This window comes from Nematolebias whitei, chromosome 1 (genome assembly GCF_014905685.2).
Source record: "Nematolebias whitei isolate Nwh7 chromosome 1, NemWhi1, whole genome shotgun sequence".
Taxonomy (NCBI): Eukaryota; Metazoa; Chordata; class Actinopteri; order Cyprinodontiformes; family Rivulidae; genus Nematolebias; species Nematolebias whitei.
The window spans coordinates 22,599,252-22,619,144 of NC_056498.1; the positions used below are offsets into that span (position 1 = coordinate 22,599,252).

Below are 19,893 nucleotides of genomic sequence, written 5' to 3' on the forward strand. Positions count from 1 at the left end.
AATGATTTAAGACATAAGCTGCTCACATTTTGCGATACACAACCCAAGAATCACAGACGCTGATGTTGGTCCCATTATATGTGTAAAAAATAGATGCAGGTATATTTGATGGTTTCGAGCTTCCTTGCCCCGGCTGCACTGTTGCTGCTCTCAGCTCCTCACTGCAGCTGAAGAGATCCATGGCTCGGGTCCCTGTTTGTTTCATCTGAGGAGCACGGCAAGCGGGGGTCGGCCGACTGGACCAGAAACGCTTTGCAAGTCACCGGCTCGACCCGCACCTCGCACCACGCGGGGAAGTCCACCGGCCGATGCACCCTGCACAGGAAAGAAGGTCTTTACATCACTTAATCTTTTCCAGCTTAGACCTCTTGAAGCACAGTTGCACTTGATTTTATACATATTAATGTCACTACAGTAAATTATATGTTATGTACTGATGCACAGCCTTCTACATTCTTAAATCTTTTTAGCTTTAGTAATAAAATATTAATTTAGAACCTGATGCACTTTGTCCTTTGATGCAAACTCAGATTTTCTTATTTAAACTCATGAATGTACGTCTTCTCTATTAAGTCTGAGCTAAAACTCTGTGCATCTGGACACCAAACCTCACTGACTGTTTGTGTTACTCACGTCTCGCAGCAACCAACACCAACGGGGTGCAGACAGGTGCACTGCATGCAAGCGTCGTCCATCCAGGTGTCCCCCAGGGAGTACCGCTTCCCCTCGAACTCGCACACAGCTTCAACATATGGCAAATTCTAACTTAGACATGTTTCTTTTTCTAGAAAGGTTGCCGTGTAACAAGATTTATTTTTTATTTTTTTATTCTCACCTCGAGAGTCAAAGTGGCACTCCAGAGGTGCAGCAAAGCCTACGCTGGCCCAGATGAGCAGAAACCCTGCAGCTGCAAACACCATGTTGACTCTGGTGAGCTCCATCTTCATCTGGTCGGATCAGCCAGGGGTTCCTCTTCTCCTTTATGTTCCCACATTTATACATCCTGGGATGTCACCACCGTGGCGAGGAGGTGGGGTCAACATGGGGCCTGGAGAGAATCTTGTATTTTGGTATGGTTTTGGCACTGCAAAGATCTCGCTGTGCTTCAGTGGGCATGAACCTCCAAAGTCATAGAAACGATGACACATCCATGCAGTGACTAAGCAATGGAGGGGTGGAAGGGAGGTGAGCTGGCCCCAAGGAGAGGGAGAGCATGAGGAGAGAGATGGGGAAATTATCTAACGGATTTATCCATAACGCCCCAAATGTAGGGGTGACTGTATCTACACAGTAAAGAGTCATCAAACAGTGCCATACAGAACATAATCCTGAAGGTACATTTCTTAACAACCCTGATCTTTTTGTCACCACAAGCATAAAAGTCAATACTAGAGAAATATTGTCAGAAGACTGGTGTCTATCCAACCTAAAAAGCTTTGCTGACCAGTCATAACCATTACCATTAAAGGACCATTTAAGATAAGATAGAAATTTATTGATCCCACGAGAGATTGTCGTGCCAGGGTTCCAGTACAAAGGTAAATGGACTGCACTTATATAGCATTTTTCTATCTTATCAAGATACTCGAAGCTCTTTACAACACGATCTGTGCTCTCGTTTACCCATTCGTACAGCACTCTACTAGATCTATACAAAGAAAAATCAGTGCTTTATCACATTCATACACCAATGGGACAGACATTGGAGGCAATGAGGGGTTCACTGTCTTACCCAGAGCCACAGCCACTCCAAACTCTCATTACACTACTACTGTACCTCATTACAGGACACTAAACAGTTGATGAAAGAGGATTAGCAGCGAGTGATTTTCCTTTCATACAACAAAGTGACCAGCCTATCTCTTTAAGGGCATACATTATCTGGAATCAACACTTTGTAATGCACATTAATACAATCACATCTGTTGGTTTTTAGTGTTTTCCTAAAAAGAAATGGGATGTAGCTTGGGTAGTCATTCAACTGAGAATAAATGCTGAAGCAAGAATTAACATCTTATTTACAACCATTAAACATTTATTTTAAGTTCAGAAAGAACTGCATTGTGTCTTTGTGGATTTAGAAAAAGCATATGACAGAGTGCCGAGGGAGGAGTTTTGGTATTGCACGAGGAAATCTGAAGTGGCAGTGAAGTATGTTAGACTGGTACAGGACATGTATGAAGACAGCAGGACAGTGGTGAGATGTGCTGTAGGAGTAACATATAGCTTCAAGGTGGAGGTGGGAGTGCACCAAGGATCGGCTCTGAGCCCCTTCTTGTTTGCTCTGGTGATGGACCGACTAACAGTTGAGGTCAGGCAGGAATCCTCATGATGTTTGCAGATGATATTGTAATCTGTGGTGAGAAGAGGAAACAGGTGGAAGAGAACTTGGAGAGGTGGAGGCATGCACTTGAAAGAGAATTTGTGTGAATGAGAGGGAGGCAGGAGGAACAGAGGCTACAAGGAGCAGAGGTCACAAAGGAGCAGGACTTCAAGTACTTGTGGTCCTGTCTAGGAAAATGGGGAGTGTAGTAAAGAGGTGAAGACAAGAGTCCAGGCATGATGGAGTAAATGGAGAAAAGTTTTAGGAGTGATTTGTGACAAAAGGGAGTCGTCAAAGGAAAAGTTTTTCAAGACAGTGGTGAGACCAGCTACTGTATATTGTATAGTCTGGAGAAAGAGACATGGACAATGAAGATGTTGAGGTTCTCCTTAGGAGTGAAAAGGATGGTTAAGATTAAGAATGAGATCATCAGAGGTACAGCACAGGTTGAACAACTGGGAGATAAAGTTAGAGAGGCCAGACTGAGATGGTTTGGACATGTCCAGAGGAGGGACAGTGGGTATACTGGTAGAAGGCAGTGGTGTAGTCTACGCGATATGTGGGAGTATGGAGTATACCCACTAGAAAAGCTTAAGAATTTCAGCATACCCACTTAAAAGTGCCCATTGATACGTAACATATCATTCAGCACGTGTCATTGATACTTTAAACAGCAGTTGAACATTTCCGTAACAGTCTATCGGTATGCAGCGCTTATCCAGCGAATTGTTGTATAATTGTTTACTTACTACTTAATACTTGAAGATGTTTTGCTTTGATACTGTTTTACAAATCCTATAACATGTTTTTAATACAAATCCAACTGTTGTACAAATTTTATTGTTCATTTATTCAAATATAAGCATCAGAGAAATTTGAAAATGTTCAATATGCTTAAAAAAATCCTAATAAATTGACGATTACATTGTACTAACCATAGTACTTTGGTTTCTAAGCACAGTATACCCACTACAGTAATGTAGACTACACCACTGGTTGAAGGATGTTATAAATGCAGCTGACAGGAAAACAAAAACAGAGAAAGGCCAAAGAGGAGACATATGGATGCATTTAGAGAGGACATGGAGTTAGTTGGGGTGAGAAAGGACGCAGGGGACAGAGTGAGATGGAGGAGGATGACTCGCTGTAGCGACCCTTGGAGAGGAAACAGCCAAAAGAAAAGAAGCAGAATCGTTTATTTTTAGTACATTGTTACTTGTCAAAACTAGAAAAACTGTAGTGATAAAACAAGGTTTCGTTGCTTGTGAAATTTCACTAATGCTCACTATAGTCTGGCAAATAGATTAATATAAACAGATACACTTCTTTTAAACAGATTACTCAAAACACAACATGTGAAACAAGTTTTAAAGTGTATAAACAGGTCTGTGTCTCCAGTTTTCCTTTTAGAACAAATATGAATACACACACACACACACACACACACACACACACAAGTATCAAGTTCAGCATTTCACCTATTTTAAAGTGGTTTCGTGAGCTTGCATGATTTGGCGGATGGCATTTAAAAAAGTAAGCTGGGATCTGAAAGACCATATGTTTTGCAGATGCAGATTTGTCTACAGTGTGTGTGTCAACCTTTTCCTCTCATAAAAACGACAAAATGTCAGAGTTGAAACATGTCATCTGTACTGACTTTACAGGGATCCACAACAAAGCATTAGCTCATCTTCTTCCACTTGTTTTACTATCAGTGTCAGAGGTGGAGATCATAGGAAAAATTATCTCAAACATCTCGCAGGAGGCCCCGAGGCCTCGTAATATGACGTTTTTACGGGTCTGCTCCGATACCTCCATAGTAGTCGAGGAGTGTTGATAAGTCACCCTGATGATGGTTTTCTAGAGCTTATGCGTCGCTCTCACACCCTGATCTGTCAAATATGTTGACGGCGGTGAAGAGGGAGGATCTTATCAAAACAAAGATGAGGATTTTCCAGTCGTTCATATTCACGGCCATGCACTTAACTGGAGACGAGTTGATTGTTGAGGACTTTAGAAGGTCACAATTCTGTTATCATGACTTCATCTTGAAAACGGGTCAAACTAAACTTCAGAGGAAGCAGCTAGCTCATTTATAATAAATGTCTGTTTGTTTTTATTAAAATTATTGTTAACCTGAGAAAAATATATTGTAATTTGTAAAAGAACCATAATTTAGGCTGTTACATCACGTGTGTGCACAAATTACTTAGACTTTTTATCACTTTTTTTTTGTAAAATAGTTATATACTGTTGTTTTTGTAATATTTGTTATCTAGATTTGATGGTTATTTACCACAAGAGTTTAAGGTTGCTGTAATGAAACATTTACTTAGAAAACTTGGTCTTGATTATGGATTTGAAGCTGTTTGATTGACAGGACCAATGTTTTTACAGTGTTTGTGTACAATATTGTATATGCAGCACAATTTTTTTCTTCTTTCGGCTGCTCCCTTCTTCAGGGGTCGCCACAGCGAACTAAGTCGTACGAAGACTTGGCAATTGTTTTAACTCCGGATGTCCTACTGACGCAACCACAGACCACCAAGCTACCACAGCCCTCTGTGTGGAGCAGAGCTGCTATCTACGGTGTCTGGAGGAACAGATGATGGGGCTTAAGGGCCTTGCTCAAGGGCCCAGAGTGGGGCAAATGAGGGTGGGGGCAGGTTACCCACATTTTGATGTTGTCGGTGCCGGGAGTTGAACCGGCAATCTTTCGACCGCAGGCCCACCTTCTCTAGCCTCTGCGCCACCACTCCCCATTAAACAGCACAATAAGTAATGAAATTTACATTTGGTTAATTATTTCTATGTTGTAACAAGTCTTCTTGGAAATAAATCTTATCCCATTGGAAAACATATTTTTTTCTTTTTAAGTGGAGCCACTGTTAGGAAGAAAAAAAAAACAAGATTTGCAACAAATGCTGGTTGAAAAATGGGATGTCATCCCACTGCAGTGTGTGCTCAAGCTGGTGTGCAGCATGAGAAGGAGTTGCAGGCTGTTGTGGCTGCATATGGTTCTTCCACATGCTGCAGGCCTCTGTTTAATCCATGGAATAACCAATCATCCAATTTAATAAACAACACCGAACAAAAGTAAGTGGCTAAGTAAGCGATTCAGTAAAGGCAAATACGTTTTTCATTGGCGCAACATAATTCATATTTGCTGCTCAACCTGCATATTTTCCTAACAAAGCAACTACATAAAAAAGGTTTTTCAATGGTACAGTATACAATTTATGGCCATGAAGCATTGTTACAACAAAGAAATATTAAACCAAACACAAATTTCTATACTTTTTGTGCTGTCTTATATTGAACTTTATTGTTTTATTTATTTATTTAATATTGTTTGTTTGTTGTTGGGTGGGGGGGGGGGGGGTGAGAAGATGCGGGTAGCCTGTGTGTAGGCGCGCGCACTGTGCCTTTAACAACGCTTGAAGACCCGCCTCTTTATCGTTTCCTAATTTTTCATACCAGACTTGATTAATCGATACACAATTTCCCGATCTTCCTCCCATTCATCTCCGTCTGGTTGCATCGATATTTGACTACTCTGGCCTGACTGTACATTTCTGAAGCTGTTGTGTAGCTTCTAATAACCTCAAATCATCATGACTGGCGAGACAACCGTTTTATTAGTGTATTTACGGTGAATAAAAGCACTTAGCTATCTTCGTGAAGCTGCTGACAGACTGACGGAGTGTCTGTCCCTGCTGTCCGGGGGGGGTTTATCCCAGCTCTGGATTGTTTTTGTGCTGCTCCGAGGCCTCGTCGCAAAGTCTCATAACCGTCCCCGGGATTTCATGTTGAAGTCGTCTGGTTTGGGGGACTGAATTGAGTGTTTTCCTGTCGGAAGATGGACACTGACAAATTTAACTATGTCTACAGCTGTGACTTGGATATTAACGTTCAACTCAAGATGTAAGTTCAGCTCTTAAAGCTGTGTCTTTCGGTGAGGCGGCGGAACTACTTTTTGTCCTGTGACGACAGGATGCTGCTGTGTTGTGTTTACGGTCCTTGTGTTTGTGCGACGTTTTAAAAGGGTCAAATTAATGTTTAAATTAAATAAAGCACACTGCTTGTTTTTTAGTCCGACTTTGTGCTGTTAGCTTACTAGATTTCTTAATAATAAACTGCAGTGTTAAATTTTTTGTTGTGTTTGTTGACCTGCTTAGTGTCTAATAAGCATATGTCAAATATTAAGCAACTTGTGAAACAAAGTACTGATACTGAGCTAGTTTACATTTAGTGCTGTGACTTCTAGAACATGTCTTCTGAATAATTACAAAAATATGCACACACACACACTATATATATATATATATATATATATATATATATATATATATATATATATATATATAGTATGTGTATATATAGGAATTCCTTCAGTACCTTAAAGATGGATAATTTGTCAAATATTAAGGTGCTGTGGTCAGCTCTATTCATCCTCTGCATTGTTGATATCCTGCATTGAGTCAGATGATATGGTAATATGAATTAAATCAGTATTTAATTTATATTCTTTCCACAATAAAGGTAGAAAAGATTTTAAATCCACCATCAAAATTTTTAACTAAACTTTCTGAGTTTGATTTGGTATTTGAGATAAAAGCTGGAATGCACGTTGAGGTGGATAATAAATTAGAATACATGCATATTTTATGGATTCAATTCTTTGTCAGGAAACTAAAAACATGAAAAGCAAAACTGATAAATGTCATGCATTTTAAGAAAAATGACCAAACATATTTGGAAACAACTCCTTTTTGTTAAGTTTACAATGAGATGTTCTATTCTTGAGTCCAGAAATGGCTTATTTGGATGTTTTAATATCTTCTTGCCTCCAACAGAGGAAGTCTGGAAGGGAAGCGAGAGCAGAAGAGCTACAAAGCTCTGCTGGAGGACCCGATGCTGCGCTTTTCAGGTCTGTACCAGGAGAACTGCTCGGACCTCTACGTCACCTGCCAGGTTTTTGCTGAGGGGAAACCGCTCGCTCTGCCTGTCCGCACGTCATACAAAGCATTCAGCACACGCTGGAAGTAAGATCAGTCTCAAGTATTAGCTTTTAACACTTTTTTGTACTGGTATATCTTATTTTTATGTGACTTTTGAATTGTTACAATCAATCTTTGAAGTTTTATTTACACTTTGGTTTGTCCATTTTGAAGCTGGAACGAATGGCTGCGGCTGCCAGTCAAATACCCAGACCTTCCCCAGAATGCTCAGGTTGCTCTCACCGTGTGGGACATCTACGGGCCCGGCAGAGCCGTCCCTGTTGGGGGAACCACCGTCACCCTGTTTGGCAAATATGGGTGAGTTTTCGCTAGCACTATTACAAATGGTTTGCTTCTTGTAAGCTTAAAGCCATAGTTCAAATATTTTTTTTTAAATGAGGTTTGGTCAAAAGATTATAAACAAGTAATATCTTACCTGTTGCAGATAGCTCTTGAAACAGCCTCAGTTTGGAGAAATAGTTAGATTTTTATCAGATTGATGAGCTAAAAGCTAGTTCGTACTAGCTGTTAAAGTGGATTACTTCCTTCTTAAAACAACTCTAATCTCCAACATTTCACAACAGTTGATGTGTACGCTTCTTTATAAACTTTTACATCACTATCCGTTCCACATTAAATAGGTATTTTTTTCTTAAAATCGAAAGGTTATTTGCAAGCGTAAGTAGCGGTGGCAGCTCTTTTGGCAGGGATATAATATTTTTGATGGATTAACTATGTTTGAAGAATCAATTGTGGCCTAAAGGTTTATAAAACGCTCTTTCATGAACTTGTTTGAAAGTTTTGGGATTGAAGTTGTTTTTAAAGACGGCAGCAATTCCTTTGTTCTTGGCCTCAGTCAGATTGGTCGTTAGCTTGTCCACCTGATCAAAATTAGACTCTGATTCTTCAAACAGAGGTCGTTCAAAGAACCATCTGCAACAGGTAAGATGTTAATCACCTTTCCACAGAGCTTCTCTCACCTCAAAACTATCTGAACTGTCACTTTAAGCACTAGCATTGTGCTAACAGGATAAGGCATCCCAATTTCAAGTCCCGTTTCTTGTCCTAGTATGTTCCGGCAGGGAATGCATGACCTGAAGGTTTGGCCCGGTGTGGAGGGGGATGGAGGGGAGCCCACCACCACACCTGGACGCACCAGCAGCAGCCTGGCAGAGGACCAGATGGGCAGACTTGCCAAGGTATGATCAGGAAGTAAAGGAGAGGCTTGTGTGTGCGTGTGTGACTATATGGCATAAAAGAAGGTGAAGAAGCAGAATTAAAGGTGAAGAAGAAACCCTCGAATGCAACGCCGTGTCTAAACCATCGTTTGTTCCAGGGCCCTGACCTGGAGGTACTCGGTAATGTGAGTACAAACAGAGTAGAAATGCAGAATATGTGCTCTCTGTGTATGAAAACTTTAGTCAAAATGGATTTGGATACAAACATTCGGCTGATGCACATTCCAGCACCACTTTAGGGCAAATCAGACTGCGACAGAGATGGTAGGTGTTTTTTTTTTCTTTCTGTTGAGTCTCTGTCCTCATTGCTTTGCTCTAAGTGGGAAATCCATAAAAAGGTTAAATCTTTTCGGAACAGTCACAAATGCATTTTGACTTGGGTTGCGGTGTGGACACTTGTATGTCCGGGTGTACGGCTGTACTCCTGAAAGCATCACACATATGTAGTAAAGGTTTTAAAGGTCGTTGCCATACGTGTGTGTGCATGAGTTTTATCTTGAAGTGTTTGCAAAAAAATATGGCTATTAACGGATGACAGATTTTTTAGGAAAATTGACATTTTGTGTTTAAACTAGTGTGTTCGTCTTATTTTTTGGCTTGTTAAAGCTCACAGATACTTTTTTTTATAAACATCTCGAGAGCCTAATGAAGTCACGTGTGAGTTCGTATTCAAAGCAGCTGAGTTGTGGCCTTGAACAGCTGGTGCTTACCTTCCTAACACCTGCTCTCACCTGCTGACAAAGTGGATCAGTGTTTGAGCAGAGTGCTGCTGGCATCGAGTTTGTGCTTGACTGGCCGAACTGTTTGCCCTCCAGCCATCCTGCAGCCAGTTCTACAACTGTGTTTTTTTTTTCTTCTCCGTCCAGCTGACGAAGGCTCATCGTCAGGGCCACATGGTGAAGGTAGACTGGCTGGACCGGCTGACCTTCAGAGAGATCGAGATGATCAATGAGGTGAGCTGGTTTAGCCTGATTCTTTAACAAAGCTGCATCTTTACCGGTGAGAAACATCTCTGAGGCAATGAAAATGGTGGTACTGGTTAGTGTATTTTCCGCCCTATACCATACCATTTTATTTATAGAGCACTTAAAACAGCGACAAGGCCAACCAAAGTGCCTATAAGTCGCATGAGTCCAAATATGTCTAATAAAGTAGAAAAATCCATAAATATGTTGCTTCGCCGTATACGTTGCATCTATTCTGCGTCACCGCTGATGTGTCACGTTTGTTACGCGTCACCACTGACAACCCAGAAATGTGGTCTGGTGTTGTGCCAAAAATCAGTTGGCTGCCAAATGGCGACCGCGGAAGCGTGCATGGGAGGACTTAACAAGAATTTAATGAGATTAACACTTAAAAACAATTATTTGTTTGCTCGAAATTATAGTAAAGGTGTGTCTCAGTCTAACTTTTGCTTAATAAATACACTTTGACTGTCAAATCAGCTGCATTTCAAAAGTCGATACGTGGAAACATGAACCCGCAGGGGGACGAGTCGCTGCGCATTTCTTCAAAATTTAACAAGATAACCACCTAAAAACAATTATTTGTTTGCTTGACTTTATAGTAAACGTGTCTCAGTCTAACTTTCATTTAATAAATGCACTTTAATGGTCAAATCAGCTGAATTTCGCCAGGGCGGCGCAGCAAAATAAAGCTGATTTGACGGTTGCTCCTGGCAGACAATGGTGGCTTTGTATGGCAAGCCGATTGTGTCATTAAGACACTTTTACCTATTCCATGACACAATGGCATGCCATACAACTTGAGTGCCATCTAGCAGCTGAAAATGGTAGTGTTCAATATTTTCAGTCAGAATGAACGAAAACGGTCATCGCTCAGCCAAAAATTGGTTTATAAATATGGGAAAAAATCCATAAATATGTCGCTTTGGCGTATAAGTCGCAGGGCATGCAAATTATGCAACAACAAAAAAGCGCGATTTATAGGCCGAAAAATACGGTACCTGCTCAACTAATTATGGAGAAAAATCTGTCTGCAGATTGAGAAGCGCAGCTCTAACTTCATGTACCTCATGGTGGAGTTTCCACGCGTCAAAACAAACGAGAAGGAGTACAGCATTGTCTACTATGAGAAGGTATTTTCATATTAGTATTTAACCAGGTGTATGCATTAAAATAACGAATCACCTGATAGGATCTTTGTCTCTTTTCAGGATGGGGATGAAGCCTCGCCCGCTCCTACCAGCTCTGACATCGTCAAAGTCCCTGACCCACAAATGGGGATGGTGCGACAGCACTCATATTTGTATTTTATTATGAACAAGATCAAAAAAGTTTTGATCTTGTTCATAAACCCTACAAGAAATGTGAGCAGTTCAAAGCTCCAGATGTTCAATGTATTTAACACTGTGTATATGTGTTGTTTGTCCTCACAGGAGAATCTGGTGGAGAGTAAACACCATAAACTGGCTCGTAGCCTTCGCAGTGGGCCCTCAGATCATGACCTGAAGCCTAACGCCGCCACACGAGACCAGCTCAACGTAAGGAACTAACTGTTTGGTGTTTTTCTTTTTAGTGAGTTTAGTTCAACGACAATTAAATTTATGTATGTCACCAACAGATCATTGTAAGCTACCCTCCAACCAAGCAGTTGAGCTCTGAAGAGCAGGACCTGGTGTGGAAGTTCAGATACTACCTGACCACACAGGAAAAGGTGGTACTTTCTTTTCTTAACCCTGTACAGTCATTGATCCGTTGTGGTCCTTAACAGTTTTTATCCTTGTGTGGTTTCATACAGCCTTCTGTATCCTTACAGCCATTCCCCCTTATGGTCCAACAGTTTCTACCATCTTTAGACGCCAACATACTTCAACAAGACTTCAGATCTCGCAGACTTAGTTCGAGACGGTCTTTGTCTCATGGATTAAATCAATCCTGATAAGTCCTCCCACCATCGTACACATCGCGATCAATCAGTTCAGTTCAATTCAGTTTATTTATATAGCGCCAATTCACAACAGAAGTCATCTCAGGGCACTGAACAGGAACATTCAAATATAGAAAAAGTCAGTTAATAACAATATTTATCTAAGGAGCCTGCAGATTGCTTTGAATTTTCACTTTGTTGCAGTCTGCCATCCTAAGTGAGCACAGATGCAACAGTGGAAAGGAAAAACTCCCTCATGAGGAAGAAACCTCCAGCAGAACCAGGCTCAGGACAAGCGACCATCTGCTTCGACCAGCTGGGTTTGAGAGAACAAGAAGGAGAAAACAAACGCATAATGACAGGTCCACCAGCAGAACCAGAACCTCTTTAAATAGCCTGGTTGGGATGGGATCTAGCAGACATGTGGATGGTTTGGAGAAAGCTATTATTTTAGACAATTCAAAGAGCTCAACAGGACAAAAAGAGTCCCAACATAAATCAGGTTCTAGTGAAATGTTTTAAGTTACCTCGTCTGACAGGGAACCAGAGGCGATAGTAGGAAGGATGGTTTGAATTTTCTCCCTAACTGAAATAATTTTATTTATAAAGAATCTCGTGAAGTCATCACTTCTAATAGTTGTAGTGAGACACGGCTCAATAGAGGTAGGACTTTTCAATCAGAATCAACACAGTGCAGTTGTCAGAGTGGTTGTTTATTTTTATTTGATGGTGAGGAGTAAGAGTGGGTATTTTTGTTGTTAATCGAGGAAAAGCGCAATTTTATAAATTAGTTGCAAGAGACCGCCAGTTTCCAACATGATGGTGCGGGAACGTGTCCCTACGCTGCCCAACCAGAAAGCCCTCCCTTTCAGTCCATGAAGCGCCGCCGGTTCTTTGTACTGTCTCCTGCGTCCACAAAATTGTCTGATCTTCTTTTACAAGTTTGTTTTTACTATCCATATAAGTTTTATTTGACTTTATTTATAATGGAGCAGTTGTAATGTTGGCTGCATTTTCTCACAGCCAGCAGCTCCTCAGCAGACTCTGCTCCAAGAAATCAGCATCTGCAGCCACTTTAAACAAACAGGCCCACAAAGTTCTGACCATTTACCCAATGCATGCTGCGTACCCTGTAAGAAACTAGTTCTGGCTGGGGTCAGTGCGTAAGTCTGGGTGTCAACAGGTGGTAAGAGGTGATCTACGTAATTTTTGCCACGTCAGCGAGACACGAGGCTGGTCCTTCTCAATGACTAATCAAGCTTGAAGTCTCTTACAGTCGTTCTCTTGTGGTTTTAATACAATTTTCCCCCTGCCTATGGATCCATACCTGGTCCTGGACTCAGTCATTGCCCCTACCCCCAGTGCCCCTTCCAGTTTTTACCATCTTGTAGTCTGAATATAACTTATCATCTTGTGTGTTCTTACAGTCATTGTGGTACCTTGCAGTTTTTACGCTCTTGTGGTTGCTATTTACAAGAAACTGTGCACATGCTCACTAACCTCCTCCTCGACTCCAGGCACTGACAAAGTTCCTTAAATGCGTGAACTGGGATCTGCCTCAGGAGGCCAAACAAGCGCTGGAGCTGCTGGGGAAGTGGAGGCCCATGGATGTGGAGGACTCGTTGGAGCTACTATCCTCCCACTTTACCAACCCGACAGTGAGACGCTACGCTGTGGCGCGCCTGCAGCAGGCTGATGATGAGGTACGCAGAGAGGGTCAGGATACCTGAGAGTGTGACTGATGATTGGTTAGATTTATACTATAACGTGTAGAAATGTATTCTCAGACATAATAATGTGAATGTTTATGAAGCATTCACATTATTGTGATCCATTTTTCTTCTGTACAGTTTTCTGCATCTTTCTCGTTCCACAATTTTGTTCTATTTCAACAAATCATGCATCAAAATGTTCAGCTCTTTCAGGACAACCCTGCTATGGCTTTTGGTATTGGTGCACCTTTAGCTTTTTGAAATATTTAGTCTTTTCTGCCATTTTTTCCTCATAGAAAATGAATTGAGCTCATTTTCCATCCTTCAGATATTTAGATCTGTTCACAACCTTTTACTGCTCCTTTCACATTTTGTTCTGGTTCAGCTTCTTTGTGCAAATAAAAAAAAAATCAGCTACTTTCAGCTAATTTTACTATTTTTCAGCTGTTTTGTGCTCGTTTCTGATTCTTTCTGCTAACTACAACATTTTTGTGCTTCTTCTAACTTCTTTCTGCTAATTTTGGCTTGCTATGCTTCTTTCAGCTTATTTATGCACGTTTCAGCATTTTCTGCAATTTCATTATTTACCTGTTTTCATGCTAATTTTAGCTTTTTCAGCTAATTCCACATTTTTTGCACTCATTTCAACTTTTTTCAGCCTAATTCAGCAAAAATGTACTTTCTCTTTCTTTTGGTAATTTATGCTTATTTATACTTTTTAAGGTAGTTTTCAGCTGTTTTTTTTTTTTTTTTTTGCCAATTTCAGCTTTTACCTGATGATTTCAACTTTTTTGTGCTCATTTCTGCTTCTTTCAGCCTAATATGGAAAAATTGTGCTCTCTCCATTTCCTTCTGCTAATTTAAGCTTGTTCTAGATTTTCAGCTCACTTTTTAGCATTTCTTAGCTAATTTCAGCTATTTTCATATAAATTCAAATTTTTGTAGTAATTTCTGCAACTTTTAGCCTAATTAACTTCTTTCTACTATTTTGAGCTTGTTATCCTCCTTTCAGCTTATTTCTGCTAGGTTCAGCTTTTTCTGCTATTTCAGCTACTATTTAGCTCTTTGTGCCAAATTTAGCCTTTTCAGCTAATTCCTCATTTTCTGAGCTCATTTCAGCTGCTTCCACTTCCTTCTGGTAGTTTAAGCTTCTTTCTGCCTTTTCAGCTACTTTTCAGCAACTTTTAGCTAATTTTAACATTTTAGCTAATTTCCTAAATTTTGGCCTCATTTCTGCTTATTTAAATCTAATTAAACAAATATGTGTTCTTTGCTTTCTTCTGCTAACTTAGGCTTGTTCTACCATTTCAGCTACATTTCAGCATGTTTTTATCTAATTTCAGCTACATTTCAGCATGTTTTTATCTAATTTCAGCTACATTTCAGGACGTTCTTCAGCAATAAGCATTCACACTGCATTTTCGCAGGAAATGCAATTTCTCTAGTTCCGATATTGTGTTCCTGTCCAAACATCTTGCGCGCATTATGTTTGTGTACAGGGTGACATCTTTTAATGCTACTCTTAGTATTCATTGCATGTGTTATACATTTTAATGTATATTATTTCTTTATTCCCTTGCCATAATTCTCCCCATTTCTCCTCTTCAGGACCTGCTGATGTACCTCCTCCAGCTGGTGCAGGCGCTCAAGTACGAGAACTTCAGTGACATTCAGGGAGGCTTGGAGCCAGGCAGCAAGAGAGAGAGCCAGGGGCTTTCAGATGACTCCATGCTGGACAGGTCAGAGCAACATTAGAAAAACTATTCTGGCTTCAAACCAGCAACACTATAAGCCAGGCAGGCACAAGGCGGTGGGTTCTTTTCTACATGGGAATATTTTTAGCATGCCAGGAAGTTGTATTTCTTCATTCAGGATCTAAATTTACCCTCCAATGTGTTTGCTTGCTGGGGGAGCATAAGCCGCTGTGCAGATTTGATTATTTCTGTTTCAGAAGGCGTATTGAACTCATTGGTTATGATTTTTAACGGCAGCTCTGCAGCTGAGTCAAGAATCTCGGGCTGTTTGCTGACTCTGCTACCACACTGACCTCTATAAAAAATAATACACCATAAAGACAATAATTCAACAATTCTGTTTTTATTACTATGTTTAAAATAAGATTTTTGGTTTGACTTTAAGTCTTTTTTGTCTGTCATCTATTAGCTCGCAGAGTCTTTCCGGCACATCTGGATCTTCCTCTGCCCCACAGCAGAAGGGCAAAGAAGGAGCCGACAGTGAGAATCTAGAGGTGAGAAGTTGTCCATCAAAACAAACCAGGGTCTGCAGCCTATCACGATGAAAACTTTAAAATTGCTTCTTTGTTTTTCTCTTTTTAGCAAGACTTGTGCACCTTCCTCATTTCACGTGCTTGCAAGAACTCTACACTTGCCAACTACTTGTACTGGTGAGCTCAGCTCAGGCTTTCTTTGACAGATTAAGGAACGCAGCACAGGTCATTACAACATAATGAAGTTTTTGTTTTTCTCAGGTACGTGATTGTGGAGTGCGAGGATCAGGACACGCAGCAGCGAGACCCCAAAACGCACGAGATGTACCTGAACGTTATGAGGAGGTTCAGCCAGGCGTTACTGAAGGTGAGAACTTTAAACCAGTTGTTACATCGTGATGAAGACACAAACTAAATGAACAAATATTCAAATACATCTCTGCATTACCTTCTTCTGTTTTAATTTTTTTTATATGTACCGTATTTTCTGGTGTATAAGTCGCTCCGGAGTATAAGTTGCATCTGTCAAAAAAAGCATCATGAAGAAGAAAAAAAACGTAAAAGTCACTTCGGCGTTTAAGACGCATTTATTTTGCGTCCCCGCCTGACTCATCGCGTTTATTATGCATTTATTTAATGGTCGTAACAGCGTCATTTCACCAGGGTGGCACGGCGCCGTCCGTCCGTCCGTCCATCCATCCATCCAAACATCCATCCATTGCGGCTGGAGCCGTTAGCTCTCCAGCGTTGCTCTGCCTGCATCAGCTGAGTGAAGCGAGTGCACACTGGAGGACTCACTGTTGCAGTTCTTAGAAATTCAAAGCATCAGTCAAAAATTGCGTTATGAATATAAAAAAAGCAGGACTGACAAATCTATGCAAAAAACTGTGACTTATATGCCGGAAAATACGTTAACTGTCTATTACTATCAGCATTTGTTTATTTTATCCCAGTTAAATTCTGTCTTCTGTAGTTGTTTTATATGCGTGTCTTCTCTAAGTCACTTTAAATAAATAGCTTTTTCTAGACCAGGGGTGTCAAACTCACTCACAAAAGGGGGCCAAAATTAAAACCTTTTTCAAACTAAGGGACAATTTCAGAAACTACATTAACTCAAATCAGGTACCCAACATCTTTTCTTGGCCACAGGTTCCTCAACAAGAGTTTGATTGGTCTCATTTGATGCTCTCTGTTGTGTTTTCAACATCATAATCAAAGATTACTGAAGTATTTTACGTTTCACATATCTTGGGGGCCAGATGAGAGTCAACGAGGGCCACATTTGGCCCCCGGGCCTTGAGTTTGACACATATGTTCTAGTCTGTTGAAGTTACACTTAGAAGACCTCAACCAAGCTTGTAATACAGCGGGTTGCAAAAGTATTGAATGTACAAAATGCATTCACCCCCAAAGTCAGTACGTTGTAGTACTTTGCTCTGTTGCAGCAGTTGTAGCAGTGAGTCAAGTTTCCCTCAGAAATATCTGTTTTTCTCCATCCATCTTTCTTTTAACTCTGACCAGTTTCAAGGTTCAAGGTTCTGTGTTGTCATTCTTATCACATGTGGTACATGAGGTGGAACAAAATTGTGTACACAAGGTCCCAGTTACACCCAAAAATAGCAAAAATATAAAGTATTAAAAAATAGAAGCAGTATACAAGTATACCAAAGTTCATGCTCTATAATCCAGGTATAAAATCCAACAGTGTTCATTCAGGTCATCTGGACAGTTTCTTTTTTTCTTTTCTTTTTTGTTGTGCCGAGATGTTTCACCCTCCTTTCAAAGAAAAAGAAGAAAAGAAACCCGTCCAGATGAACTGACTGAACATTGTTGGATTTTATACCTGGATTATTGAGCATGAACTTTGGTGTTTTGAACCGGTTTGGCATGACTGTCAACGAGGGAGAGGGAGGGCCCTGGAGGAGAGGGTGTACCCCAGAGGCCATCTTAGCAACAACAGAACTGTTTTTTTTTCCACTCTGGAGTAGGCTGTTGGTGGAGAGTCAGTTTTGTTTGGTGTTTCGTCAGACTGATGAAGCCTTCGTATGGAGGGCGAAACGTCTCGGCACAAAAAAAAGAAACCAACCAGATGACTTGACTGAACATTGTTGGAGTTTACAAGGATCTAAGATATACGCTAAACACCAATAATGTAAATTAATACAGTATATTAAACAGCAGCCTGATCATGAGTCTTTTGTGAGCAGATGGGTATGAATATAGAAGCGTAAAGGCAAGAAATCAGCAGCGTGGATGATCAGCAGCATGGATAATCAGCAGCATGGATGATCAGCAGCATGGATAATCAGCAGCATGGATGATCAGCAGCATGGATAAAGTCTCATATCACCAGTTTAAGTGGCCATACAGTGATTTTTCCGGTTATGAATTCATGAGTCTAACAGCCTCAGGGTAGAAGCTGTTCCTCAGTCTAGTGGTTCTACACTTAATGCTCCTCAACCTCCTGCCTGAGGGGAGCGGGGCAAAAAGTGTGTGCTGGGTGAGTGGGGTCTTTCATGATGCAGGTGGCCCTCTTCCTGCATCTGGAGGTGTAGATGTCTGTGATGGTGGGGAGGCTGATTCCAACAGTTTTCTGTGCAGCCTTCACCACTCTCTGCAAAGCTTTTCTTTCTGCAGCTGTGCAGCCTCCATGCCACACGTTGATGCTCGAGCACAGGATGCTCTCCACTGCACACCTGTAGAAGGAGGTGAAGACTGAGCTTCTCAGACCAGCTCGTCTCAGCCGTCTGAGGAAGTAGAGTCTCTGATGAGCTTTCTTCATCAGGCTGGTGGTGTTGTTGCTCCAGCTGATGTTGTCGTTCAGGTGCACACCCAAGTACTTGTAGCTGGAGACCACTTCCACTGCAGATCCTCCTATGTTCAGGGGGGAGGGGTAGAGATGTGTTTGCTCCTTCTGAAATCCACAGTCAATCAGTCCAGTTTGATACCACTCAGTGAAGGTTTCATTAAAAGCGTGATAATATTTTTTATTCCGTTTTTGTATTTATACATATTTTAAGTAAGTGTGTTGCTGTGTGGAAACATTTAAATCAAACTCTTCTTCTGTTCAGCACGACAGGAGTGTGAGGGTGATGCGCTCGCTCCTGGCGGCTCAGCAAACCTTTGTGGATAAACTCGTGCAACTCATGAAAGCTGTCCAAAGGGAGAGTGGAAACCGCAAGAAGAAGGTAACAGCTGGACACATTCATAAAAGTTTTAATTATAAATGCTTAAATTAAAGTGTAAAGCCTAAAACTGAATGACAAGTTTTAGTTTGACGGTGTCGTGGGATTTGTTTTAACCCTGTGTCTGCAGACGGAGAGGCTGCAGTATCTGCTGGCTGACAACGAGAAGGTGAATCTCTCCGACATCGAGCCCATTCCTCTTCCTCTGGAGCCCCAGATCAGGATCAAAGGGATCGTCCCGGAGACGGCAACACTTTTTAAGGTGCAACAAAAAAATGTTTTCTTCCTAGAAAGTCTACTGAAAGTGATGCAGCATTTTTAGACCCTCTGTCAGAGGGAACTCTAACCACCAGGAAACTTGCGGAGAATAGATGATGAGGCTATGAGTGAGTGAACACATTAAACCAGCCATAACTGTTCTGTGATGTTCAGTGCAACATTTTGTGCTGTAAGGACATGAAAGCAGCATGATGGACAAACATCACTGGAAATCTAGATGCATGCACAGAGGATTTCTTTCTGCTGTGCAGCAGATGGTCTCTGAGACCCAACAGTTTATTGTAAAAGTAGCTCTCTGCTGAAGTCTTCTTATCTTGCAGAAACACCCCTTGTCCTGCACTTTGACTTGCTTCCAACTTATTTTACAAGAAACTAAACAAACGTTCACCTCTGCAATGTGCTCAGATAACATCAGCCTGTTTAACAGCTTCTATCTGTGTGCGTTTTTTTTTTAAGTGTATAGTTTCTAATGCCCCTTTTCCATTAGTACCGGCACAGCCGACTGGACCCTACTTGGCCCGGTTCTGAGGCTTTTCCATTAGTACCGGTACTTAGCACCTGTTACTATTTTCAGTACCCTTGGCTCTGTGGTTCTAACCCGAACGAAGAGGTACTAAAACATGACGTCAGAACACTGTCAGTCACTGATTGGTCGGGGGCGGAGTCGGGGGCGGAGTCACTGGATCCTTCAGAAACTTTTCAAAACCATAATCCGCCATTTGCAATTTCTCGGACTGGAGCAGCGGCTGGACTTATTTTAAAGATTTTAAAAACAATACTGACAACATCTTGGTCTAATGTTGATGTGCTGGCATTTTTTGTGCTTGGTGGCCGACAACATAATTCAGAGCAAGCTGGATGGAGCTCTGCTGGTGTACCCGATCCTCCCTCCGGAGCCTCCGAGCGCCAGACCAGGCAGGGCGTCATCTCCCCGGCTCCAAGTTCAGCTGGTCACCGCGGAAGATCCTTCGATGTGCCGACTCGGAGGCTCGGGTTCCGGATACCAGCCTTGTGTGCTCAGAGCTCCGCAGGTCACTGCG

The 19,893-nt window shown here is 41.4% G+C and overlaps 2 protein-coding genes across 2 annotated transcripts in view; one reads left to right on the forward strand and one right to left on the reverse strand.

Annotated features, from left to right (window-relative positions):
• Positions 1–158: 158 nt before the first annotated feature.
• msmp1 (microseminoprotein, prostate associated 1) lies at positions 159–947 on the reverse strand. Its single transcript, XM_037683157.1, has 3 exons — positions 836–947; positions 634–742; positions 159–315 (listed from the first exon to the last, which is right to left on the reverse strand). The coding sequence occupies exons 1-3, from the start codon at positions 945–947 to the stop codon at positions 159–161; spliced, it is 378 nt and encodes a 125-aa protein (XP_037539085.1).
• A 4,996-nt stretch (positions 948–5,943) lies between these two features.
• Positions 5,944–19,893, forward strand: part of pik3c3 (phosphatidylinositol 3-kinase, catalytic subunit type 3) — a 19,918-nt gene continuing 5,968 nt past the window's right edge. Inside the window, exons 1-16 of the mRNA XM_037683168.1 lie at positions 5,944–6,247; positions 7,180–7,368; positions 7,498–7,641; positions 8,393–8,522; positions 9,428–9,514; positions 10,564–10,659; positions 10,738–10,809; positions 10,960–11,064; positions 11,145–11,237; positions 12,968–13,153; positions 14,771–14,901; positions 15,326–15,410; positions 15,499–15,566; positions 15,651–15,756; positions 18,461–18,577; positions 18,705–18,836. Coding sequence (XP_037539096.1) covers positions 6,183–6,247; positions 7,180–7,368; positions 7,498–7,641; positions 8,393–8,522; positions 9,428–9,514; positions 10,564–10,659; positions 10,738–10,809; positions 10,960–11,064; positions 11,145–11,237; positions 12,968–13,153; positions 14,771–14,901; positions 15,326–15,410; positions 15,499–15,566; positions 15,651–15,756; positions 18,461–18,577; positions 18,705–18,836 — 1,806 coding nt within the window. The 5' untranslated portion in view covers positions 5,944–6,182. The remainder of the gene's footprint in view (positions 6,248–7,179; positions 7,369–7,497; positions 7,642–8,392; positions 8,523–9,427; positions 9,515–10,563; positions 10,660–10,737; positions 10,810–10,959; positions 11,065–11,144; positions 11,238–12,967; positions 13,154–14,770; positions 14,902–15,325; positions 15,411–15,498; positions 15,567–15,650; positions 15,757–18,460; positions 18,578–18,704; positions 18,837–19,893) is intronic.

Coding starts and splice junctions, on each gene's coding strand:
- msmp1 (XM_037683157.1), bottom strand. CDS start 947: ATGAAGATGGAGCTCACCAGAGTCAACATGGTGTTTGCAGCTGCAGGG. Junction 743..835: donor GTGCCACTTTGACTCTCGAG/GTGAGAATAAAA, acceptor CATATGTTGAAG/CTGTGTGCGAGTTCGAGGGG. Junction 316..633: donor GGTGTTGGTTGCTGCGAGAC/GTGAGTAACACA, acceptor TTTCCTGTGCAG/GGTGCATCGGCCGGTGGACT.